Source organism: Aquarana catesbeiana, linkage group LG12 (assembly GCF_042186555.1).
Source record: "Aquarana catesbeiana isolate 2022-GZ linkage group LG12, ASM4218655v1, whole genome shotgun sequence".
In the NCBI taxonomy this organism is placed as follows: Eukaryota; Metazoa; Chordata; class Amphibia; order Anura; family Ranidae; genus Aquarana; species Aquarana catesbeiana.
The window spans coordinates 30,654,009-30,682,000 of record NC_133335.1 but is presented as its reverse complement, the minus strand read 5'-3'; the positions used below and the strand labels follow the sequence as shown (position 1 = coordinate 30,682,000).

Genomic DNA, 27,992 nt, shown 5'->3' with positions numbered 1-27,992 from the left:
TATATATATATATATATATATATATATATATATTAATTACGAAGACGAACAAATTTTCTGTCAGTGCACACGTCTACTGTAAACTCACTTATTCAGGGAAGCCTATCCCACACCCACCTAACAACTGTCCCCGAGCCCCCCCATCAAATCATTCCCTGCATCTATTACCTTGTGTACCACCACCCCCTCCCTTTAAAATGTAAAATGTACCACCATTCCCACCATTCCTGACTAATGACACCACAAAGCAACTTAATCACTCCTTGATTATTTCCTGCCTCGACTACTGCAACTCTCTTCTTAATGGCCTACCCTTACGCAGGATATCCCCCTTCAGTCTATTATGAATGCTGCTGCTAGACTAATACACCTCACTAACCGATCTGTGACTGCTGCCCCTCTCTGCCAATCCACTGGCTTCCCCTACCCCACCGTATAAAATTCAAAATGCTAACCACAACATACAAGGCCATCCACAACATCGCCCCCCAGCTACAACACCAACCTCATCTGCAGATATCGCCCAAATCATCCCCTCCGCTCCTCCCAGGACCTCCTTCTCTCTAGCTCCCTTGTTACCTCCTCCCATGCTCGCCTTCAGGACTTCTCCAGAGCCTCTCCCATCCTCTGGAACTCCCTGCCCCGGTATATCCGATCAGCCCCTACCCTGTCCACCTTTAGGAGATCCATCAAATCATTCCCCACATCTATTACCTTTTGTACCACTACCCCCACCATTTTAAAATGTAAGCTCTACGAGCCGGGCCCTCCTGTCCCTTCTGTATTGAACTGTAATTGTGCTGTCCCCCCTCTACATTGTAAAGCGATGCATAAACTGTTGGCGCTGTATAAATCGTTATTAATAATAATTAATAATAATGTAAGCTCTACGAGCAGGGCCCTCCTGTCCCTTCTGTATTGAACTGTACTGTAAATGTGCTGTCCCCCCTCTACATTGTAAAGCACTGCGTAAACTGTTGGCGCTATATAAATCCTGTATTATAATAATAATAATAATAATATTATACCGTTTTCCGAAATTCGAATTTCAAATAGAATAAATTTGAATACAATAGAATAGAAAATAATAGAATAGAAATGGAATAGAATGGAATAGAAAGAACATAACCGTATTCCAAAATTCGAATTTCAAATAGAATAAATTAGATTTCAAATGGAATTAGAAAAATTTGAATTGATTCGAAATTGAAAAAAATGAAACAAATTCTGCAAACGAATAAAACAAATTTTAACTAAACAAATTTTTGTAAATAATAATTCTAATCGAAACTAAAAAATGTTTTCGTTCTGCACATGTCTACCACCTATGTCTATAGATTAAAGCTTCAGGTGCCGCTCTAAGCAAAGTCCTATGGTGCTCCGGTGACTCCCATTGACTATAGGTGCTGGTGTTAGGAGAGCCCATCCCGGTGCTGTGTAAACACGTGAAAAGAAAAAGAATAGATCGCCGCACTCTAATGGCCCGTACACACGGTCGGATTTTCCGATGGAAAATGTCCGATCGGAGCGTGTTGTCAGAAATTCCGACCGTGTGTGGGCTCCATCGGACATTTTCCATCGGATTTTCCGACACACAAAGTTGGAGAGCAGGAGATAAAATTTTCCGACAACAAAATCCGTTGTCGGAAATTCCGATCATGTGTACACAAATCCAACGGACAAAGTGCCACGCATGCTTAGAATAAATAAGAGATGAAAGCTATTGGCCACTGCCCCGTTTATAGTCCCGATGTACGTGTTTTACGCCACCGCGTTTAGAATGATCGGATTTTCCGTCAACTTTGTGTGACCGTGTGTATGCAAGACAAGTTTGAGCCAACATCCGTCAGAAAAAATCCTAGGATTTTGTTGTCGGAATGTCCGAACAAAGTCCGACCGTGTGTACGCCCTATAAGAAGAACAGCCCAGTTGTGAAAGGAAGTAAAAGAGGCTTCAGCCCAACTCCTCCCAGGCACATCCCAACGCTTTTCACCCCACCTACAGGACTTAGTCTAAGCCCTGTATGGGACGAAACGTGTAAGTGGGGTGTGACCCAGGAGTAATCAGGCTGAAGCTGTTTCACTTCCTTTCAATCAGTTTATTGTTAAACTGCGGTGTTTCATCATTTTTTCTGACTCTATGTCCATGTATTGCTTCAGCTAGCTTGTCACTATGCACCAAAGGGATATGACAACTTTCTGTTGCAGGTCACACAGCATCCAATGCATGCAATGCCATCTGTTGTGTGTTGCATCACAAATGTGGGAGTGTGAACTGTATGAGAGAGCTATCAGTATGTCTGTGATGCTCTGCCTGCCTTTGTCTTTGTCCGATCTAATTACTGTTTAGTTTTCACCTGCGCCTACAGTAGACTGAGAGACCCAGGAATTGTTAGCTATGTGAGTTCTTTACAGAAAGTAAAGCGCCATGCCATATGCCTCAGGTTTGAAGACCATCTGTAATTTCTGACACCAGAATGTGAAGATTCACTTTACTATAGACACAGACGTTTGATTTGTGCATTGAGGTGCTCTATAATATAGCTGTATTTGTGTGTTGCTTTCTGATTGTCACTATAGCACAATGCACATATAACCATGAACAGGGGCATTGCTAGGATTGTGAAAGACCCGGGCCACCCAAAGAGAAAAATGATGTGTGCCATGGCGATCACTGGTTGTGGCCACATTGTGCTGACATTGGGAGGGGCCTAAAACCATACTAAAGGAACATATTAAAAAATAAATAACAAAAATGTTATAATTACCTGCTCTTTTCAATAGTTTTGCACAGAGATCCTCCCCTTCTGGGCTCTCCCGCCGATGCTACTGGCTCTTCCCTCTGCTGAATGCCTCCATAGCAAGCCACTTTTTATGGGGGCACTCATGTGGGCTCGCTCCCAAGCTGCCCTGTCTGCATCTATTGACATACACAGTGGGGATAAGCCCCATCCCCTCGCTCCCTCATTAAGGTATTGGGTTGACAGTAGCAGGAGCCAATGGCTCCCACTTAGGGTTCCCACCTCATCCCTTTAAACCCGAACACATATGAATTACACAGGTTTTGAGGCTAATTTAATGCAGATAAGACACCAAGTGAGTTTCATTACCACCTTAATCAGCCACAGAACCTGTGTAATTCATATGTGTTCGGTTTTAAAGGGATGAGGTGGCAACCCTACTCCCACTGCTGTCTCTGAGCCAATGAGGAGGGAGAGAGCTGCTTTTGTGCACATTGCTGGATCGAGATCTGCATCAGGTAAGTATTAGGGGTGTTGGGGGTATGCATGAAGGTAAGAAAAAAACTTCAGCCTTTAGAACCACCTTGCTTACTGGGCACTTAAACCCCCCTCCTATTCAGACCAATTTTCAGCTTTCAGCGCTGATACACTTTGAATGACAATTGCGCAGTCATACAACACTGTACCCAAATGAAATTTTTATAATTTTTTCCCCACAAATAGAGCTTTCTTTTGGTGGTATTTGATCACCTCTGCGGTTTTTATTTTTTGTTAAAAAAAATGTAAGTCTGAATTTAAAAAAATATATATATATTTTTTTTATATTTTGTTATAAAAAATTTAAAACAGGTAATTTTTCTCCTTAATTGATGGACACCGATAGGCGGCAGTGATGGCCACGGATGGGTGGCAGTGATGGGCACTGATGGGTGGCAATAATGGGCACTGATCAGTTACACTGATAGGCAGCACTGCTAGGTGGCACTGATTGGCACTACTGGTGGGCATTGATAGCTGGCACTTGCGGGCATTGATAGGTGGCACTGTGGGCACTGTTAGGTGGCACTGTTAGGTGGCACAGATGAGGCAGATGTGCCTCTTCCACTTCGGGACCTTTGGCCCTCGCATCTGAGCCAGTGATCGGCTTTTTTTCTACTCGCGCTATAAGTGTGAGTAGAAAAAAAAAAAAGATTACCGATCTTTTGTTTACATCATGTGATCAGCTGTCATTGGCTGACAGCTGATCACATGGTAAGGGGCCAGGACCTGCCCCTTACTCGGATCGGTGATCACCCGAGTCTCAGTGACTCGGTGATCACAGCGCGCTCGGCAGCCACAGCGGAAATTCAGGTCCGCGCTATGGCCGTCATTCGGCCATAGCGCGGATGTCAAGTGGTTAAAGGGACATAGTTAAATAGAATTTAAATGATTAGATTTCCCTTCATTTCTGTTCCAGAGTCTGCAGAGTCTGCAGTTAACAGAACAGGATGTGAAGGGAAATCTAACCAAAACATAAAAAAAAGAACCTGACAGAGGTTCTAAACCTTCACTGATAACCACAAGAGATTTCTTTGCTTGGCTCCCTGGAGAACAGCTATCGGTAATTTGTGAATGGGCCTAGTCCCAAGACATGCAAAGCAACACGTTCCCTGATTCCCAGCTCTGCCCTCTGTTCTTTTTCCCCCAAGAAGAATATTGCACAGTACAGAATCATATGAGGAGAAGCTGCAGTTCCATTCAAAAGCACATTAAAAAAATATTGCTGAATCTGACTGCATGGGATAACAAAAAATAAAATAGCCTGTGCTTTAGCACAGCTACAGTCTTTGGCCCCTTGGGTTGCTCTTTGAATGTTCATTAGTTAAATTATTAGTGCGTGAAAAAGTCCCTGGACTGTGCTGTTGTTTTGCAGTTGATAACTGACCCGTAGATCGCACATTTGCTCTCAGGCATCCATAGACAGTCAGCACAGCGTGCCTTCACAGGCAGCATATCTGCAGTCTGCAGGCAGTCGCAGTGCCCTCTGGGAGCTGGCAGTTTAATTGCAGAGGTGAGAAAAGCAGAGGGCCTCTAAGGAGACGCCAGGGGAGTCATTTAATACAAAACCTAAAGGGAAATCAAGGTGGCGGCTGAGTGGGTGGGGTATGAGAAAACGTAGTCGGAAATTAATCTGCTTTTTGGTTGGTTTTTCCTTCTGAATAAATAGTAATTAAATCAGAGAGGGACCTGACAGAGAAATTGCAGAGACACGAATCCTCCTCCGATAATTGCTTCAATTCTCCTGTTTTTCCTAAATGCCGGGTAACTTTACCTGTCGGCTTCCGCCGGAGAAAAATGACACTTCGTTCCTGATTTAACAGTGCATCGGCTGACACTTCCATCCCCACATGTAGATAGAGAGTGTCCTAATGTGCATTTAATAAATATTCATCTGCAGCCTTCCTTCCCCACCGCCACAGCTCCACGATGGAGGAGAAAAAAAAATGTACCAAGGCTCCACTAATTGTATCTCTCCGGCTTCAGGTCCAGACTGTCAAGAAGTAAGGGGGCTACGATCTTCTGCGACGCTACAGCACTTGTCACCGACATTGTAATGAAATGACCAGGAAAGCATTGCTATTGTAGCAGAGGAGCTATCTTTGTTTATTTACATCGGCAATATATCTGTGGTTGGTCACAATGGTCCATTTGTCTCTTATGCCGCGTACACACGGGCGGACTTTTCGACCGGACTGGTTCGACGGACCGAATCCGGCGGACAATCCGACCGTGTGTGGGCTCCATCGGACCTGCAGCTGACTTTTTCGGTCAAAAATCTGCCGGACTTTAGATTTGGAAAATGTTTCAAATCTTTCCGACGGACTCGAGTCCAATCGAAAAATCCCTTCGTCTCTGTGCTAGTCCGACGGATGAAAACCCACGCTAGGGCAGATATTGGCTACCATCTATCAACTTCCTTATTTTAGTCCGGTCGTACGTCATCACATACGAATCCCTCGGACTTTGGTGTGATCATGTGTAGGCAAGTCCGTTCATTCAAAAGTCCGTTGAAAGTCCGTCGGAAAGTCCGTCGGACCAGTCCAGTCGAAAAGTCCACCCATGTGTACGCATCATAAGTCATAATGGTGGCCACACACCTATCACTGTGGTCATTCAGTCCATCATTTGTTGGCTATAAAAAATAACAGTACAGTGCAGTGTGTAATGGAGACAATGAAATAGAAGTACAATGTATACAGGCTGTTACAAGAAGTTATGTTAAGCCCCATACACACTATCAGATTTTCTGCTGATTTTTGTCTTCAGATTTACCAAAACCATGTAGTGCAAGGGCCTGCCTGATTGCATACAAATTGAAACTCCTAAGGTTTGACCTCATATTATATGGTTTTGGTAAATCTGAAGGAAAAAAAATCAGCAGAAAATCTGATAGTGTGTATGGGGCTTTAGACATGGAGGATACCAAACAAAGACATAGGTAAGGGTGAATTATCCCGATAGTATGCATTGAGGGAAAGGGGTTGAAAATTGGAATCGTGTGTTGCTTCCACTTGTGGTTGCGCAATATGTATACTCATGGCCCTTGCCGGTGGGTGGTGGCAAAGTTTGGGTTCTGATGTTTCCCCTGGTTTTTCGAGTGGGATTGCTGTTTGCAATTTTTTATCTTTATGTTGAATTTCTACTTAATCTGGCATCCTTTTGTGTGGTATAATATTTGATTCCCATGTTATACCTGTTCTTAATGTTTTGATGTGCTCCACCTGCATTGTGGATCCTATTCTTGAAAATTTTTCAATAAAAATATTGAAACAGAAAATTGGAATTGTAAAAGAACACCTAGGGGTGGCCTAAGGTTACTCAGTATGTAGGCAGGTGCAGTCTATTTTGTCCACTGTAAGTGGCACTTGACCAAAGTGGCATTGGAGTTGGATGGTAAGTCAAAAGGAGCATGGTTTCTCTATGGTTTCCAGGATCGCTGTGGAAGCTATCCAATTGGATGCTGCCACTGCCTGTGACTCTGGCAGCCATCTTGTGTCAGGCAGAGCCTATTAAAAGCCCTGGCTCCCAGGCTTGGCGCACATTTCATGTGTGGGTAGTGTAGGGACAGGTCACCTGTCTGACAGGGACGGTAATTAGTGCCAGAGAAAGGTTCTATCCTTCCTGGAGATTTCCTCATTTGAGTACGAACTGGCAAGGCCGCATTCTGCCTCTCAAGACAGATGCTGTCATTATATCTGAAACCTGCTCTGCTGTTGTATTCTTTCAGTGTTTGTCAGAAACCATGAAATCAGGCCGAGACAGAAGTACAGTTAAATCACACTTGGTTAATAATAAAAGTAAAAAGAACAAACGTAGTCAAAACATAGCCAAAGTTCAGTAACTGGAATGGATAGTCAGCCAAGCTAGAAGTCAGGTATCAATGTAGTGGAACAGCAAGCAGGATCTGGTCCAGAAGGGATGTCAGCGAAGCAAGTCTTGAACAGGATTGCAGGAGAAAGTTTCTGTGATGTTGACCGAGGCGAAGGCAGAGAACCTCTGGACTAGACAGCTTAAGTAGGCAGGACTGATGAGCAGGATATCATCAACAGCTGAGTAACTGTGGAGAGAAAGGAGCTGGCAATTAGCCGACAGCAGAGCGGCCAGATCAGAGAAGGAAGGGCTGAGCCCAGCCCTGACAGTGTTCCCAGTTGGGCAACTTCCCACCAGGCTTGTTGTGAAATGCTGAACTTTAACATTAGTACAAGATCTGTTCTCTGCAACCAGACTTCGAGTGTTTACTGCCGCCGCACCACAATGCACCTCCCCACAAGTATATAGAGTCAGAGGGGAACTAGGAACTGTGCAAACCACAGCCTGTGTTTGGTAAATAATCAGCGTGGCACAAACACTGGTTTCTAACAGAGTGGATAGCAATATCCAAATTCTGACAGTTGCTGCCCTGAAACTGCCTTGCACTCTGTCTCCCAGCTCCTGAGAGTGCATTATGCCGCGTACACACGAGCGGACTTTTCGACCGGACTGGTCCGACGAACTATCCGACGGACTTTCCGAATGAACGGACTTGCCTACACATGATCACAACAAAGTCCGACGGATTCGTACGTGATGATGTACTACTGGACTAAAATAAGGAAGTTGATATCCAGTAGCCAATAGCTACCCTAGCGTCAGTTTTTGTCCGTTGGACTAGCATACAGACGGGCGGACTTTTCAATAGGAACTGGGCCGGCGGAGTTCCGACGTAAAGATTTGAAATATGTTCCAAATCTAAAGTCCTCAATTTTCGACCGAAAAAGTCCGCTGCAGGTCCGATGAAGCCACACACGGTCGAATTGTCCGTCCGACTCGGTCCGTCGGACCAGTCCAGTCAAAAAGTCAGCTCGTGTGTACGCGGCATCACTGTGCCACAGTAATTTAAACAGTTTTAGGGCTCCATTATTTGGTATGGTAGCTGGAAAATGGTGTGTGGAATTAGGCATTTGACGGGTAACTCTCAGACTTCAGATCTACTCACATATGATTTCCAAGCCTAAAGCTCAGTCAAAGTAAGTGCTGCAAAGTAAAAGTAAATATACATTCTTCATAAGCAAGCTTACACAGGACAACAATATATTGGCTGAATGTTCAGATTCTTCCATAACTCCATACGTGACCTGTTCTCTTTAGGATGATTATTATACTGGCTCAGATAACTGTAGACCAGTGATGGTGAACCTTGGCACCCCAGATGTTTTGGAACTACATTTCCCATGGTGCTCATGCACTCTGCAGTGTAGGTGAGCATCATAGGAAATGTAGTTCCAAAACATCTGGGGTGCCAAGGTTCACCATCACTGGTCTACAGTTATCTGAGCCAGTATAATAATCATCCTAAAGAGAACCGGTCATGTAAGGTTCGCCGTCACTGCTGAGACTATCACAGCCCCTATTTGATAAACCTACTAAATTGGATTTTATTTCCCCCTTGTTATTGTTTGGTATAAATTTGATACTGCAAAGCTATAACTTTTAAGAGTTGTTATGCCAGGAAATTCTCTTGTTAGATGCAACACATCCTGTTCATTTTATGATAACCCTTCATATTATTTTTTTTTTTGTCTTTGCAGTTAAATTCAACGGGTGCAGTAGTGGAACGCAGCAGGGCATCTGGTACGAAACCAGCAATCCAGATTTTAAAGTTGGCACAGATGGGGCGGTGTACACAGCCCGCAAGGTCCAGATCCCCTCAAAACAAGCCATTTTTGTGGTGGCTGCCTGGGACCAAGAGACCCCTGAGAAATGGGAAGCCGCCATCCGACTGCTAGTGGAAGACAAGCCACTCAACCACAGCCATCACCAGGTACTAACTGAAAAGTCAATGACGTCTATTGCAACTTTGTTTTGTTCTTTAAAAATCGAGGCTATCAAAAATGGATGGCACCACCATAATGACTGTTGGCAACGCTCTATGCAAACCATTATAAGGGTATTATACTTGACTCCTGAGTTTAGTCATTTATTACACCTAGCTACGAATCCTGCTGTGGGATGACACCCTTGTTTGTCCTCTCAGTGAAGAGGTGTAAAGCTATATGTCAGGAACTCTAGTCAGGAGATGTGTCCTCTGGAGTCCCTGAGAAATGTAAGAAGTCAGCTTGATGATACTTGAGTTATCACTTTTAGATGGTCTGATTATTATTTAGTTTATGGGGAATGCATTTACACAGTACAGTAAAACCTTGGTTTGAGAGTAACTTGGTTTGAGAGCGTTTTGCAAGACAAGAAAAAATGTTTTAATAAATTTTGACAAGCGATGTCTTGATATACAAGTAGCGTCATATCACAACTGAGTATAAAAGAGAAGAGAGGCGCCTCTAAGTGTAGCAATATGGTTACATTTAACCACTTGCCGACCACCGCATGTACATATACGTCGACAGAATGGCACGGACAGGCAAATGGGCGTACAGGTACGTCCCTATAAATTTGCCGCCGTGTGGTCGCGTGCGACCCTGCCGCGAGCTCCGTAAGTGTGATCGCGGCTCCCGCGGACTCGATGTCCGCGGGGATACCCGCGATCGTCTCACGGAGAGGAAGAACGAGGAAATGTTGTAAACAAGCATTTCCCCGTTCTGCCTAGTGACACTGACACCGATCACAGCTCCCTGTGATCGGGATCGGTGATCAGGGTCGTGTCACACAAGGCCCCGCCCCCCCACAGTTAGAATCACTCCCTAGGACACACTTAACCCCTGCAGCGCCCCCTTCTGGTTAACCCCTTCACTGCCAATCACATTTACACAGTAATCAATGCATTTTTAATTGCACTGATCGCTGTATAAATGTGAATGGTCCCAAAATAGCACCAAAAGTGTCCGATCTGTCCGCCATAATGTCACAGTGACGATAAAAATTGTTGATCGCCGCCATTACTAGTAAAAAAAAATATTATTAATAAAAATGCCATAAAACTATCCCATATTTTGTAGACGCTATAAATTTTGCGCAAACCAATAAATGCTTATTGTGATTTCTTTTTTACCAAAAATATGTAGAAGAATACGTATCGGCCTAAACTGAGGAAAAAAAATGTTTTTTTTATATATTTTTGGGGGATATTTATTATAGCAAAAAGTGCTCTGGTCTTTGGCCAGCTAAATGGTCCGGGGCTGAAGTGGTTAATGAAGGTACAACATTTAGCAACTCACATGGTTGATGATTAAATGAGGCACATCTAAGACCCCTTTCACACTGGGGCGGTTTGCAGGCGCTATTGCGCTAAAAATAGCGCCTGCAAACCGACCCGAAATAGCTGCTGCCCGAGGGCTTTCACACTGGAGCGGTGCGCTAGCAGGACGGGAAAAAAAGTCCTGCTAGCAGTATCTTCGGAGTGGTGAAGGAGCGGTGTGTATACACCGCTCCTTCACCGTTCCTGCCTATTGAAATCAATGGGGCAGCGCGGCTATACCACCGGAAAAGCGCCTCTGCAGAGGCGCTTTGTGGTGGCTTTTAACCCTTTCTAAAATGACGGTAAAGCGCCGCTAATAATAGTGGCGCTTTACCGCTGATGCACCTCCCTCCCTAGTGTGAAAGGGGCCTAAGTATTCAGGCATCCAGGGTAAAGCTGTCCACAAAGACCATCCTCCTTGCCGCCATTGATGTTATCCCTTCCATGCTGCACTCCACGAGTGGTTCAAGCCTCGCTTTCAGATCTCTCTACTGCAGGGTAGTCTTCTCGGTCATGATTGCAGACTGACAGCGGTGAGAGCTGGCGGTGCGGAGGATGATCTATGTGGACAGCTTTACCCTGGATGCCTGCATACTTAGATGGGCCAGTTTTAATCATCAACCATGTGAGATGCTAAAATTTTGTACCTTCATTAAATGTAACCATATTGCTACACTTAGAGGCGCCTCTCTTCTCTTTTATACTTTGTAGCGCCTGCTGGATTTTGCGTCTAATCCCCTTGTGGAGGCTTCCATTTGTGGATGGACATTTTATGGCTACACAACCTATCACATTGCTATAATCTTTTTATATGGACTATAAACTGAAGGACCTAGGAATAAATGGTTGTGGAACGAATCATCTGAGTTTCCATTATTTCTTATGGGAAAATTTGCTTTGATATAAGAGTGCTTTGGATTACAAGCATGTTTCTGGAACGAATTATGCTTGCGATCCAAGGTTTTACTGTATATACCAGTGATGGGGTACCTTGGCACCCCAGATGTTTTAGAACTACATTTCCCATGATGCTCATGCACTCTGCAGTGTAGGTGAGCATCATGGGAAATGTAGTTCCAAAACATCTGGGGTGCCAAGGTTCGCCATCACTGGTATATACCATACGTGATCACCATAGGAAAGTGGAGGTGTGGAGTACTGGATCTCCCCACAACTATCTTCCCTGGTGGGGATTTTCAAGGTGACTCTCCAGAGGACGGGAGGCATGACTCAAGGTCATGGTGGGAGGTGCATAGTAATGAGGTGAGGTCCTGGTGGGAGGGACATAATCACAGAGCGCAGTTTAAAGAAGCAGCAAAACAATCCCCGTCTCCATAAAAGAAATAATAAAGCCCCCGAAGTCTGCTATAATTTCTCTCCATTTATCCCTGAACACAATTCCGACAGATGGAATATTAACCGGGCTTAGGTTTCACTGCGTCTTCATCAGTGTTACATGGCTGAGCGCCTTTCATTTAGTGCGGCCCGGGGATATTACGCACACCTCCCCGTGCAGAATAAACTTTGCCCACCGCACACTCTTTTTGCCTTTGAATCAGCAGAAACTTTCCTTGTGTTGCTCATTCTTGCGGTAAACCTGATAGCATTTCAATTAGAATATGCAGATGAGGCTCCACGTTCCCCACAGGAGTGCCTACACTCCCCAGAGGCGACTTGGCTTCATCTTGTCAATGCATTTCCCTTTCTTCCATATTATCAGTTGGCCCACTTTACTCATCATACCAGTGCTCAACCTGGAAGGGCAGAGTTTAATATGACCCTTAGTGTGTGGTCTATGTACATACATTAGACCAGACATGTCATAGGATGGAACTGAGAGCCGGGATTGTAATTCACAAATGGGCCAGGATAAGGACAATGCTTACCCTATTGGAGAAGTTACAACCCTATTGTACAAAGTGACACTCCAACTATAATTATGTATTTACAAATATGTATTTAGCTGCTGGATTTATATATACGACTGGCGTATGGTCAATAAAAGGAAAAAACTTATAGGACAACTGCTTTTATTTATTTTTTTGAGATATTAGAAAATGAGGGAGAGTTCATGTCTGTAAGGTGTCTGCTGCTGTCTGTGACCACACTGGGGCAATTGCCACTCGCTTCCTGTATGGTTAACAGAACAGGAAGTAAACAAAAAAATGCTTTATTTTAGGAATTAAAAAAGAAAAAAAACACTTGCCCCACTTTGGGGCAACAGAGCACACCTCAATGCATGTACAGTGCCTTGAAAAAGTATTCACACCCCTTGAAATTTTCCACATTTTTGTCATGTTACAACCAAAAACGTAAATGTATTTAATTGGGATTTTATGTGATAGACCCAAAGTACCACAAAGCGGTACATAATTGTGAAGTGGAAGGAAAATGATAAATGGTTTTCACATTTTTTTTACTAATAAATATGTGAAAAGTGTGGGGTGCATTTGTATTCATCCCCCCTGAGTCAATACTTTGTAGAACTTCCTTTCCCTTCAATTACAGCTGCAAGTCTTTTTGGGGATGTCTCTACCAGCTTTGCACATCTAGAGAGTGAAATGTTTGCCCATTCTTCTTTGCAAAATAGCTCAAGCTCTGCCAGATTGGATGGAGAGCGTCTGTGAACAGTGATTTTCAAATCTTGCCACAGATTCTCAATTGGATTTAGGTCTGGACTTTGGGCCATTCTAACACATGAATATGCAAACCAATTTGTTGTAGCTCTGGCTGTATGTTTAGGGTCGTCCTGCTGGAAGATGAACCTCCGCCCCAGTCTCATTTCTTTTGCAGACTCTAACAGGTTTTCTTCTAAGATTGCCCTGTATTTGGCTCCATCCATCTTCCCATCAACTCTGACCAGCTTCCCTGTCCCTGCTGAAGAAAAGCATCCCCACATCATGATACTGCCACCACCATCTTTCACGGTGGGGATGGTGTGTTCAGGGTGATGTGCAGTTTTAGTTTTCTCCCACACATAGCGATTTGCTTTTAGGCCAAAAAGTTCAATTTTGGTCTCATCTGATCAGAGCACCTTCTTCCACATGTTTGTGTCCCCCACATGGCTTCTCACACACTGCAAACAGAACTTCTTATGGCTTTCTTTCAACAATGTCTTTCTTCTTGTCACTCTTCCATAAAGGTCAGATTTGTGGAGAACACGACTAATAGTTGTCCTGTGGACAGGGCTGGACTGGGACAAAAATGTGGCCCTGGACTTCATCCAGACCGGCCCATTGCACAACACATCAGGGCACGGTACATCAGGGCACAGTACATCAGGGCACGGTACATCAGGGCACAGAACATCAGGCCACATCAGGGTACAGGGCACAGCACATCAGGGTACAGAGCCCAGCACATCAGGGTACAAGGCACATCAGGGCACAGCACATCAGGGCACAGCACATCAGGGTACAGCACATCAGGGTACAGCACACCAGGGTACAGCACACCAGGCCACATCAGGGTACAGAGCCCAGTACATCAGCGTACAGGGCACAAGATATCAGGGTACAGTGCACAGCACATCAGGGTACAGCACATCAGGTCACAGTACATCAGGGCACAGCACATCAGGGTACAGAGCCCAGTACATCAGCGTACAGGGCACAAGATATCAGGGTACAGTGCACAGTACATCAGGGCACAGCACATCAGGGTACAGAGCCCAGCACATCAGCTAATAGGGCACGACACATCAGGGCACGTCAGGGCACAGTACATCAGGGAACATCACATCAGGGTACAGGGCACAGCAGATCAGCGTATAGCACATCAGGACACAGCACATCAGGGCACAGAACATCAGGGCACACGACATTGAGCCACAGCACACCGGGGCACAGGACATCAGGGCACATCAGGGCACAGGACATCAGGGCAAAGCACATCGGGGCACAAGGCACATCAGGGCATAGGACATCGGGGCACAGCACATCAGGGCGCATTAGGGCACATAGCACATCAGGGCACGGGGCACATCAGGGCACATTGGGGCACATAGCACATCAGGGCACATGGCACATCAGGGAATGGGCACATCAGGCCACGGGGTACATCAGCGCACGGGGTACATCAGCGCACGGGGCACATCAGCGCACGGGGCACATCAGGGCACATTATGGCACATCAGGGCACATGATGGGGCACATGGCACATGATGGGGCACATGGCACATGATGAGGCACATGGCACATTATGGGGCACATGGCACATTATGGGGCACATAGCACATCAGGGCACGGGGCACATCAGGGCATGGGGCACATCAGGCCACATGGTACATCAGGGCACAGGGCACATAGCACATCAGGGCTCAGGGCACATGGCACATCAGGGCACGTGATGGGGCACATTATAGGGGACATAGCACATCAGGGCACGGGGCACATCAGGCCACATGGCACATTAGGGCACGGGGCACATGGCACATCAGGGCACATTGTGGCACATCAGGGCACATTATGGGGCACATCAGGGCACATAGCACATTAGGGCACATCAGGCTACATGGCACATTAGGGCACGTGGCACATCAGGGCACATTATGGCACATCAGTGCACATAGTGGGGCACATCAGGGCACATGGTGGGGCACATTATGGGGCACATCAGGGCACATAGCACATCAGGGCACATGATGGGGCACATCAGGGCACATTAGAGCACGGGGCACATTATGTGGCACATAATCAGGGCACATTGTGGGATCTTACTAGCCAGCATGCAGAGTAGCGCAGGGAGCTTCTGTAGTAGTAAGTTCTCTCTCTCTCGTGTCATCACGCTGTTCCCCGGCGGCCCCTCCTCTCTTCTTGTCTGTACCAGATGATCTTACAAGCCAATTGGTATAGACAAGAAGAGAGGAGGGGCCGCCGGGGAACAGCGTGATGACACGAGAGAGAGAGAACTTACTACTACAGAAGCTCCCTGCGCTACTCTGCATGCTGGCTAATCTCGATCTACCCGTCAGGTGCCAGCTGTTGGCGGTTGATGGGTAGATCGCCGCGCACTGCAGATGCGGCTAAAAGTGAAACTGGCCACACTGAGCCATCGGCCCACCGGGAATCTCCCGGTAGTCCCGATGGCCAGTCCATCCCTGCCTGTGGACAGATTCTCCCACCTGAGCTGTGGATCTCTGCAGCTCCTCCAGAGTTACCATGGGCCTCTTGGCTGCTTCTCTGATGAATGTTCTCCTTGCCCGGCCTTTCAGTTTAGGTGGACAGCTATGTCTTGGTAGGTTTGCGGTTGTGCCATACTCTTTCCATTTTTGGATGATGGATTGAACAGAGCTCCGTGAGATGTTCAAAGCTTGGGATATTTTTTTATACCCTAACCCTGCTTTAAGGTTCTCCACAACTTTATCCCTGACCTGTCTGGTGTGTTCCATGGCCTTCATGATGCTGTTTGTTCACTAAGGTTCTCTAACAAACCTCTAAGGGCTTCATTTAATTTAAATTACACACAGATGGACTCTATTTACTAATTAGTCGACTTCTGAAGACAATTGGTTCCATTAGGTTTTAGTTAGGGGTATCAGAGTAAAGGGGGCTGAATACAAATGCACCCCACACTTTTCAGATATTTATTTGTAAATTTTGAAAACCATTTATCATTTTCCTTCCACTTCACAATTATGTGTCACTTTGTGTTGGTCTATCACATAAAATCCCAATAAAATACATTTACGTTTTGGAAAATGTCAAGGGGTATGAATACTTTTTCAAGGCACTGTACAACCACATCTGTGTGCCGTTGTGCAGGGTGATTTGTGTAGGTGTGTTGTGATGCCATTCAGAATAACTGTCAATGCAGAGCCATGCACCTTTTACACACACGTAGATGTGAGTCGGCTCGTAATGGGCCCAACAAGGTAAGACCGGGAGATGCACACAACCTTAGAAAACACCATTCCCTTTATCTGCCTTACACTGTATAGCATTCGGAATGAAAAGCTTTATGTCAGCGTATTTTAAAGCCAAGACTGAAACGTGTTTGTTTTTAATCACTCGCTCATTTGCATTTCGTTTTATTCATCCATCCATGCAGATGCAACCTGTAATGTAATACATGCAAATCCTGAGCGCTGTGCAGTGTGTTGCCATAGAAATGCAACTCTGAGATCTCTGCGTTTGTTTTCTACAACTGTCATTTTGCAGCAGCTGGAAGATGTAGAAAAGCACACCGTGGATGAAGTGACGCTAGCATCTCTGCAAAGTAATATATGCAGTTACACACACCGTTTTATTACAAAGATGCATTGGGGCTGGATAGAAATGATCCCAGTGATTGCCTGTATGAGGCATGGTGACAGATGAAGTCATACCTCCCAATATTTGGAGAAGGGAATGAGGGACACCTACCAGCAAACGTATGTAGGCATAGGACACGCCCCCTGCCACACCCCCTTAAAGAGGACGTAAAGCCTCTGAAAAAAAAAAAAAAATACACCCTGCAAGACAAAGGCATAATGAGCTAGTATGCATAGCATACTAGCTCATTATGAATTACTTACCTGAGATCGAAGCCCCTTAATCAGCCCTTGTTCACCTCCCCTGACGCCACCATCTATCCCGGAGTGACTTCCAGGTATCGCGGCTCCGGCGCTGTAACTGGCCGGAGCTGCGATGATGTCACTCCCGCGCATGCGCGCTGGTGCTGCTACTAACAGCATGATTGCCATTAGAAACGGCACGCTCAGTGCGCCTGCGCCCGATGTCTACGGTAGGCATGTGGACTGCCAAAAAATTTGTTTGTTTTCATTTTCGGTTCATTTGTTTGTTTGTTTATTTTTTCATTTTTCGGGTCATTCCTTATGATCGCAATTCATAAGTTCGTACATTTGTACATTCGTAAATTCAGAAATTTGTAAATTCATACATTCGTACATTAGAGAATTCGGAAATTTGGAAATTCGAAAAACCGAAAATTCGAAAATCTGAAATAGTAACTAACTATTAAATTATAGGTATTGTAATTTCCTTTCAAATTTGGCTGTTAGTGAACGTAACAAATACCAATTTATCCGAAGTTACGAATTATCCGAAATAACGAATGCCGCATCTAAACAAATGGAACGGAACAAATTAATAATAAATAATAATAATAATAAAAAGTTTTTATTATTATTATTATTGTTATTTATTATTATTATTAATTCATTACATTTCATTCGTTTGGATACGGCATTCGTTATGTTGGTTAATTCGTAACTTCGGATAAATTTGTATTTCTTACATTCACTAACAGCCACATTTGAAAGGAAATTACAATACCTATAATTTAATAGTTAGTAATAGTTAAGTTATTATTAGTTAGTTAATTATTATTTCAGATTTCTGAATTTACAAATTTACGAATGTACGAATTTACGAATGTGCGAATGTACGAATTTACGAATGTACGAATTTACAAATATACGAATATTCAGAAAAATTAGTTAAACGGGTTTTCGTTAATTTGGATATTTCCTAACTAATTTGTCGAAATTCGCTAAAAAACTAATTCGGAACGAAACGAATTGCACATGTCTAGTCTATGGTGCATGGTGCCGCTATTTATGCAAATATCTCCTAAACCTATTAGGTCTGGGAGATATTTCTTGCACCTACAGGTAAGCCTTAATCTAGGCTTACCTGTAGGTTAAAATGGTTGTAAAGGGTTTACAACCACTTTAAAAGAAAATTAACCAAAAACAAGAGGTTAATTAAATCCACAAGTGCTTTTTTTTTACCACTACTATTCCTTTATATTGGCTTTTAAAATTTACAAATGCAGCAATTTAGATGAAAGGTTTAGCGCTGGGAAACACTTTTTGAAAGATAATAAGTGCATTTTATATACAACTATATAGATCAGAACACAATGAAGGGACAAATGAGGAGGAATGAGGGACAGAGGGAACATTGCTCCAAATCAGGGACAGTCCATCGAAATCAGGGAAAGTTGGGAGCTATGGATGAAGTTAGCAGGTTTGTTAGTAAACAAACTCACATAGTCCTCGTGATTGGCATTTCATGGTGTTCACATTATTGGGAACCATGCCTATTGGTTCTCAATCATTAGTGTAGACCAGTGGCCGTCAGCACGATTTTAGGACTTTTAGCAGCATGTTTTTCACACCTAGCACTACAATACAACAACAGAACCTTGATTAGCATTCTGACTGTGCAGGACTCCGTGCTAAGGAACATTAATCTGCAGGTTGCAGTCAGGAACAGGTCTGTAATCTGATCAGCAGCAGATCCCGGAGGGAGGAGAACGAGCTGGTCTGCAGAGAAGCTCATGGCAGTGGTGGGCATTGTGGAGGAAGGTGCTGGATGTGTTGGCGCTCATAGTGGGGGGACATTGTCTTATGCCCCGTACACACGATCAGACTTTCCGACAACAAAACCGTGGATTTTTGTTCGAAGGTTGTTGGCTCCAACTTGTCTTGCATACACTTGGTCACACAAATGTAGGCCAACAATTCAGAACGTGAGAACGCGATGACATACAACACGTACGTTGAGCCGATAAAAGGGAAGTTCAATAGTCATGTGATATCTCCAGTACGAACGCTAGTTTTACAAGACCGAGCGCTTCCAGCTCGTAATTGATTCCGAGCATGTGTGAAGTTTTGTGCACGGACTTGTGTACACACGATCGGACTTTCCGTCAACAAAAATTTGAGAACCTGCTATCAAACATTTGTGGGCGGAAAGTCTGACAGCAAATGTCCGATGGAACATGTGTGTGTACGTGGCAATACAGTTTGCCACAAGTATACTTCTGTCGTTTTTCTGTGTACCAGAGACAACACACCCATTCTATACCATGTAGCATAGGTGGCATTGTTGTCCCCCCTACACAGGAAGGGCCAGGGGCTGACATTTTTTCATAATTTTTATGACAAGGAGCAGGTAACAAAAAGGACGAAGAATGGGACATAACTCATTGAGGGGAATTCATGAAAATTGGAGCAGCCAGAATCTGGAGCAGAAGTGCAAGGAAAACCAATCGTCTTCTATCCCCCTTTTTTAAAGCTCTATCCCCCATTTTTTATTTACCCAACTCCGGGCAAATAAAAAATGATCCCCTGCAGCAGAGTTACACTTGGACTGCAAGGGTTAATAACTTGTTTTACTTTGCTGATCCTCCGCTACTGCACAACCCGGCAGTAAACTTTCCCCACCGGCTTCCTGTTCTGGTCTTGATGACCTGGGGGAGAAGAAGCTGCGGGAACCAGTTTAGCTGAAAGGAGAAGGGGAGGATCAGTTAAGCGACTCTCTTTTTATTGTTAAAACATTGATTTGCCCTGGGACTTTATGTGAGGCACAACACACACAGCCACTCAATACATAGAATACATCAGAGGTGTCAAACTCAATTTCATTTCGGGCCACATCAGCATTATGGTGCCCTCAAAGGGCCGGTTGTATCTGTAAGACTATAAAAAAGTATCATGGGCTTTTTTTTTTGGGAATAGGTGCAGGAACTCAACCACACCTCCTCCCCCGACGAACTGCGTCGAATAGTGGGTGTGGCCAAATTGCACAGTGGGAGGATCTTAAAGGGGCAATAAATACCTGGAGTTCAGTGATGCAGTTTCAGGGGTGTACTACATACAGAGTGCAGCTTGCCATGTGATGCCCCCCATTCCACACCGCACCTGCATCTCCATTGTTGCCAACCTGAGTGCAGGGCAGGCAGGGATCTGTGAGAACCGCCAAGAGGAAAGCTGTCCTTGTAAACACAGAAGGCTTCTGTGTTTAAAAGTAATATGGGGGAGTGAGTTCCAGAGTTCCGCCACCTTCCGCTGAAAAAAAGCCTTGGGTGAGAGGGCCACATTAAATGGCATTGCAGGCTGGATTTGGCCCATGGGCCTTACGTTTTACATGTGTTATACATGATTACCAATTTATTGATAAGTTATATACAGTATCTCACAAAAGTTAGTACACCCCTCACATTTTTGTAAATATTTTATTCTATCTTTTCATGTGACAACACTGAAGAAATGACACTTTGCTACAATGTAAAGTAGTGAGTGTACAGCTTGTATAAGTGTAAATTTGCTGTCCCCTCAAAATAACTCAACACACAGCCATTAATGTCTAAACCGCTTGCAACAAAAGTGAGTACACCCCTAAGTGAAAATGTCCAAATTGAGCCCAATTAGTCATTTTCCCTCCCCGGTGTCATGTGACTCGTTAGTGTTACAAGGTCTCAGGTGTGAATGGGGAGCAGGTGTGTTAAATTTGGTGTTATCGCTCTCACTCTCTCATACTGGTCACTGGAATTTCAACATGGCACCTCATGGCAAAGAACTCTCTGAGGATCTGAAAAAAAGAATTGTTGCTCTCCATAAAGATAGCCTCAGCTATAAGAAGATTATTATCTCTGCAGGGATGCAATCAAATGACACAATGCGCACTGGCGTAATAACGCTGCGCACCCACTAACGTCACACACAGTCCACAACCTTGGCTCCGATGCCGCGCAGGCCCCGCCCATCAAAACTTGGACAACGAAAGCATGTAACCCTCCTAATAACATTGCAGCTCCTGGGATAGAACAACCCCAACTGCCAATCCCAAAAATGGAAGTACCACATAATTCTGGCTACAAGGGCGAGTTCAGAGGGTGGTGATAAATGGGGAATACTCAGAATGGTCAGGGGTGGGTAGTGGGGTCCCCCGGGGTTCTGTGCTGGGACCAATCCTATTTAATTTGTTCATAAACGACCTGGAGGATGGGATGAACAGTTCAATCTCTGTATTTGCAGACAATACTAAGCTAAGCAGGGCAATAACTTCTCAGCAGGATGTGGAAACCTTGCAAGAAGATCTGAACAAATTAATGGGGTGGGCAGCTACATGGCAAATGAGGTTCAATGTAGAAAAATGTAAAATAATGCATTTGGGTGGCAAAAATCTGAATGCAATCTATACACTGGGGGGAGAACCTCTGGGGGAATCTAGGATGGAAAAGGACCTGGGGGTCCTAGTAGATGATAGGCTCAGCAATGGCATGCAATGCCAAGCTGCTGCTAACAAAGCAAACACAATATTGGCATTAAAAAATGGATCAACTCCAGAGATAAAACGATAATTCTCCCACTCTACAAGACTCTGGTCCGGCCGCACCTGGAGTATGCGGTCCAGTTCTGGGCACCAGTCCTCAGGAAGGATGTACTGGAAATGGAGCGAGTACAAAGAAGGGCAACAAAGCTAATAAAGGGTCTGGAGGATATTAATTATGAGGAAAGGTTGCGAGCACTGAACTTATTCTCTCTGGAGAAGAGACGCTTGAGAGGGGATATGATTTCAATTTACAAATACCATACTGGTGACCCCACAATAGGGAGAAAACTTTTTTCGCAGAAGGGAGTTTAACAAGACTTGTGGCCACTCATTAAAATTAGAAGAAAAGAGGTTTAACCTTAAACTACATAGAGGGTGCTTTACTGTAAGAGCGGCAAGGATGTGGAATTCCCTTCCACAGGCGGTGGTCTCAGCGGGGAGCATTGATAGTTTAAAGAAACTATTAGATAAGCACCTGAACGACCGCAACATACAGGGATATACAATGTAATACTGACATATAATCACACACATGGGTTGGACTTGATGGACTTGTGTCTTTTTTCGACCTCACCTACTATGTAACTATATATAAATGAAGGGTCTACATGGTCCAAATAGTAGAATCTAACATTTGATCATTGCATCGCAGTATCTTGATAGAGAACCATAAGTTACAGCAGACCAAGGGTGGGCAAAGGTGTCTTCCACCTATATCAATACAACAAAATAAATAAGATTGTGTTCCCCTGGATATAAAGGAACAATTAAAACTTGGGGATCATCTTTTATTTGCCCGGAGTTGGGCTTTAACTGAACAAGCTGAAATAGAAGCTGATTGGTTGCCATGCACAGCTGCTCCAGTTTTGATGAATCCCCCCCCCCCCCCCCAATGTGTTGAACAAAATGCATTTCTTCAACATAATATTTCAGATACAATTGAAAATTGAAGTCAAAGGAGGAATACTGAGACCAAACAGAGATCTAGAATGGGGATTTAGTAATATGTACACTGTGGGCCCATTGTCAGATCACTTGTTCCTGTGGAAGGAGGGAGCTCCAAAAATAACCAAGTATGAAAATCTCATAATTTTATTTCAACCTGATTGATGAGTAAGATATTCCAAAAATGACAGCTCCCCGGGGATGGTTTTTATTGCAGTTCAAGATCATTACTTGAAAAAAGCAGAAGCAGAGATTTCCCTAATATCGTTTCAGAATGTCAGAGATCCCTCTATGGTCAGTCTATATTGTTTTTTTTTTTTTTTCTTTTTTTTTTCTTTTTTTATCTCCTTTTTTTTGTTTTGTGCTGGAAATGATCCATGTATAAATAATCGGGTGACATCCTCTGCTCTGTGCCCGTACAGCAGGAAATTCTCTTTGTGAAGGCAGGAAAAGAGGAAATATGAGTCTGATTGTGTTTACTGACATTTAATAAAGTAGCAATCTATCGCTGCTTAATTCTTCAGCGGGATCTGGCACTTCCTGTATGCTGGCCGCCTGCTATACTAAAAGAAACGTACAGTGCGTTACCTCGATTTGCTGATTTAATTGCACAATTGCTCCGTTGTGTAATTGTATTGTTTCTGCAAAGGGAACAGTAATTTTATTTAATGGCCTGTTAATCAGAGCCCGTGTTTCTGGATGCCGTGAGACGGGGAAAGGTCACACAGCCCCCACCACGTGCAGGAGATTCAGTGAACGCTCAGGACGTGGCATTAAAGAGGTTGTAATTGTGTCATTTTTCTTCTTTTTTTTTTCTCTTGTGTGTTTGTCCACTGTAATGATGAGAGGGTACGTGTGTACATGTTTAGTCTAATAGGTCTTCTTATCATAGGATAATTCCTATTCTTGTACTGCCTACCATTCTTAAAGTGGAACTAAACCCTTCTATCCTTTTCAGCCATGGAAGCTGCCATCTTAGCTTCTGTTTGATCTGCAACTGTCATGGTGCTGCACATGTGAATAGTTATGACATCAATCATTTGATGGTTTGACAGTTTGGTTGAGAGCACAAGTAACTGTGACAGTTAGCAATCCGCAGACATTAACCGCTTGCCGACCAGCTGCCGCAGTTTTACTGCGGCAGAATGGCTCGGCTGCGCGAATCGCCATTATGTTACGTCACTTCTTATTGTGCCGACTAGGGGCGCACACACCGCCACCGGGGGGGTGCGCGCCTGCTGCTCGCACGCTGCTCGCCCCTGGAGCCGCTGCGAGTGCCTGGAGGTCGCGATGACCACCGAGCGACCGCGATCACTTGTGACGCGGCGAGAACCGGGATCTCTGTGAACGCAGAGATCCTGGTTCTCTGAGGGGAGAAGAGAGATTGTGTGTTCATACAAAATATGAACACTGATCTATCTCTTCCCCTAGCAAGTCCCACCCCCCCTTTAGTTAGAACATGTAGCAGGGAACACAGTTAACCCCTTGATCGCCCCCTAGTGTTAACCCCTTCACTGCCAGTGACATTTTTACAGTAATCAATGCATTTTTATAGCACTGATCGCTGTATAAATGCCAATGGTCCCAAAAATGTGTCAAAATTGTCCGATGTGTCCGCCATAATGTCGCAGTCACAATAAAAATTGCAGATCGCCGCCATTAGTAAAACAAATTATAATAATAAAAATGCTATAAATCTATCCCCAATTTTGTAGAAGCTATAACTTTTGCGCAAACCAATCAATATACGCTTATTGTGATTTTTATTACCAAAAATATGTAGAAGAATACATATGGGCCTAAACTGAGAAAAAAATAGCTTTTTTTTTTAAAATAAAAATGTGGATATTTATTATAGCAAAAAGTACAAAATATTGTTTTTTTTTTTCAAAACTGTCGCTCTTTTTTTGTTTATAGCGCAAAAATAAAAACCGCAGAGATGATTAAATACCACCAAATGAAAGCTCTATTTGTGGGAAAAAAGGACATCTATTTTGTTTGGGTACAATGTCGCACGACCTCGCAATTGTCAGTTAAAGCGACACAGTGCCAAATCGCAAAAAATGGCCCGGTCATTCAGCAGCCAAATCTTCCGGGGCTGAAGCGGTTAAAGGAATGTAACTGTTTTTTTAAACTGTTAAATCAATGGGTTTAGTTCCGTTTTAAAGTTGAGTTCCAGCCTGACAACAAAAAAAAAATAACAGTCAGAAGCTACAAATACTGTAGCTGCTAAGTTTTAATATAAGGACACTTACCTGTCCGGGGATCCTGTGATGCCAGCACCCCAAGCCGATCTGTCCATTGGCTTTGGGTGCAGGGACCAGCATTGCAAGTAAGGAAAACCAGCAGTGAAGCCTTCAGGCTTCACAGCTGGTTTATTACTGCGCGAGTTGCGCTGTGCTTTCTGAGTGGTCTCGTCTTCTGGGACACACACAGGTCCCACAAGGCAGCCGGAGGAAGGAGGAGGGGCCGGCGGCAATCTTACCAGAAAGTGGGAGTGGGTACCTGTCAAAATCAGGTACCGCCCCCCCCCCCCCCAAAAAAAAAAGTGCCAAAAGGAGGTTGCAGACAAGCAGAACTTCCTCTTTTGGGTGGAGCTCCGCTTTAAATCTGTACAGGTCATTTAAAGTGCCTCCTGTAGCAAGCTGGGTGCTAAGGAGGTGCCCACACATGCGCGATCCCATTGGGTCACAAGCTGGGCTCTGCTGCCCTCAGTTTGTCCTGTGAGACAAGGAAGTGGAGGGAGCGGTGCTGGAGCCGGAGACAGCGCTGGAGTGGTGACATGGAGCCAAGGAAGTGTTTAGTGATAAAGAAGGGTAAGACAGGTATTGGGGTGTCTTTTTCATGTAACGCTCTCCCTGCTAAGAATATGCCCAGGTCTCCTTTACCTATTCCGAGGCTGCCAGGCCCAGACATTAGTTCCAAGCACACTGACAAACACAGACTCAAACACAGAGTCCAGGAGATGTGTTGTTGTAGATATATTGCAGTGCTGTGAACAGGAGGGAGGGATAAGGGTGCAGGTAATCCAAAATGCAAAACAGGAACTGGAGGACAGATTTTCAAGTACAAATCCTATAACAGCAGGCAAAGGGGGAATATCCAGCTAATCGGAACCTCTATATGAGCCATCACAATCCATGTAGCAACCTCTGCTTTCAGTCCCCCAAAGCACAAGTACACCTACAATCTTAGATCAGGTCCTACTCACAATCTCCAAGGACAGCTGTCGCCCACCAGCTTCCATGCAAGATTCTTCTGTGATAAAAGGATCCATCTTTAGGTCAGCTTTCATAGGTCCCCTAGCAAATGTCCGTCATTTCAGCTTCCTTCAGGCCCTCAGCCAAGCACATGCTGGGGCCTAATGTCATCTCTCCATTACACAGGCAGCAGCCCCAGAACGGGAACAATTTGAGCAAGCCTACCAAACATGTATAGGCTCCCTTCGCGACCTCCTGGGTGCCACTTCCAGGGATTGGCTGAGGTCAGATAAATATTCATATCTTCAGGGGTCAACCCTCTTACTCTATCCCTGGAAGCTTCCTTCAGAGGCAAACAGAAGCAATCAACCACCAAGCTTAGGGGAACTTGATCAGACCTAAAAACAGATTGCTGCTCAACTGAGTACAGCAGAGCCAAAAGAGCTAAGTTTAGACTAGCAAGGGCAGGACGCTACATATACAGGTACCTTAATGCAGAGAATGAATCCAGGTAAAAAAAATATTGGGCTTTTGCACCACTTTAAAGTGAAATACTCACCAATGAAACCTGAGTTAAAGTTGGATGTAAACCCTCACATATACCCTGTGAAGTGAACAGACTCAGATGATACACAGATGAAAAGAAATCATCCTACATAAGTTTTACATGTATATCTGCTGTCTTCAGCTTTCTATATTCTTTAGGCTCTGTTCACACTGAGGTCACGCCCAACAAGACAAATTGCATTAATTTCAATAGCCCCTGTTCACATCTGAGCATTCTGTCGCCTGAAGCAAAATGCCCAAAAAAGTATAGGAGTTTCTTTTGTGGCAGATTTACAGGCGTTTTCTGCTTTTTACATTGGTGACCTTTTGACCTGTACAAAATCAGGGCAAAAATTGTGGCAAAAATCGCGCAACTTTCTGCCTGAAAACGATATGCTGTTTTGTGTGAATGCAGCCTTAGAATTCTTTCATTGTGTCAGAATTTTTACTTTCTCATTCTGCACTATGAGAGAAGTCTTGGCTTCCACTGGGAGACAGCTGATTGGAGGAAAGGCATCCCCCCCACATTGGTAGAAGAACGAAGATGCTTTCAGAGCTGTGCTGTGACAAGCCAAGCTCTCTGCTAATCTATTTATAGCAACCTCCCGCTACACTAATTTCAGGCTGCGTTTATCTCCCGTCTCGGAGAACTTGTCAGAAGTTATGCTGATAACAGAGCAACGAAACAGCAGAAAGACAGGGGACTTAGTGCTTTGGAGACCGATAAGAAAACACTACAGATATATGTGCATAGGTCAGATTTCATTAATCGGGTTTACATTCACTTTAAAGATGTTTATTACAGTGAAACTAAAAACATGCAGCTTCACTGCCATTGTCTAAAGACAAGAGCCATGTACAGTATAGTATTCTTACACTAGGTGTCCTTTGTGTATTTCAGATCAGTGCAGTAATCCAGCATGGAACAACACCTGTATAGGAACAACACCTGTATATTGTATTGTACAGGAGCTTTGGTCACTGCTGCTCTCTCTCCTTCTGTAAGGTGACCGGTCTTGTCACTGCCCCCTCTTAGTTTTCTGCAGGCAGCTCCTAGTGGAAGGAGTTGCTGGGTTCCTCCCACAGCTCTACTCTCTAGGCTACAGGCTATGTACAGCACAGTGTTGATGTCACTGATACTTTACAATGTGATATCTGGGGTTACAAAGGCATTTGGTGCACATATAGTGGGTTTAAGTCAGGGCTCTGGCTGGGCCATGCAAGAACAGTCACGAAGTTGTTGTGAAGCCACTCCTTCGTTATTTTAGCTGTGTGCTTAGGGTCATTGTCTTGTTGGAAGGTAAACCTTCGGCCCAGTCTGAGGTCCTGAGCACTCTGGAGAAGGTTTTCGTCCAGGATATCCCTGTACTTGTCCACATTCATCTTTACCTTGATTGCAACCAGTCGTCCTGTCCCTGCAGCTGAAAAACACCCCCACAGCATGATGCTGCCACCACCATGCTTCACTGTTGGGACTGTATTGGACAGGTGATGAGCAGTGCCTGGTTTTCTCCACACATACCGCTTAGAATTAAGGCCAAAAAGTTCTATCTTGGTCTCATCAGACCAGAGAATTCTTCAGGTGTTTTTTTGCAAACTCCATGCGGGCTTTCACGTGTCTTGCACTGAGGAGAGGCTTCCGTCGGGCCACTCTGCCATAAAGCCCCGACTGGTGGAGGGCTGCAGTGATGGTTGACTTTCTACAACTTTCTCCCATCTCCCGACTGCATCTCTGGAGCTCAGCCACAGTGATCTTTGGGTTCTTCTTTACCTCTCTCACCAAGGCTCTT

At 44.5% G+C, this 27,992-nt stretch overlaps 1 protein-coding gene across 2 annotated transcripts in view; it reads left to right on the top strand.

The window, feature by feature from the left end:
* Window positions 1-27,992, top strand: part of CDH4 (cadherin 4) — a 1,105,063-nt gene that overhangs the window by 787,252 nt on the left and 289,819 nt on the right. For both annotated transcript variants that reach the window (XM_073607535.1, XM_073607534.1), the window contains exon 3: window positions 8,848-9,080. In XM_073607535.1, the coding sequence (XP_073463636.1) occupies window positions 8,848-9,080 (233 nt within the window). The remainder of the gene's footprint in view (window positions 1-8,847; window positions 9,081-27,992) is intronic.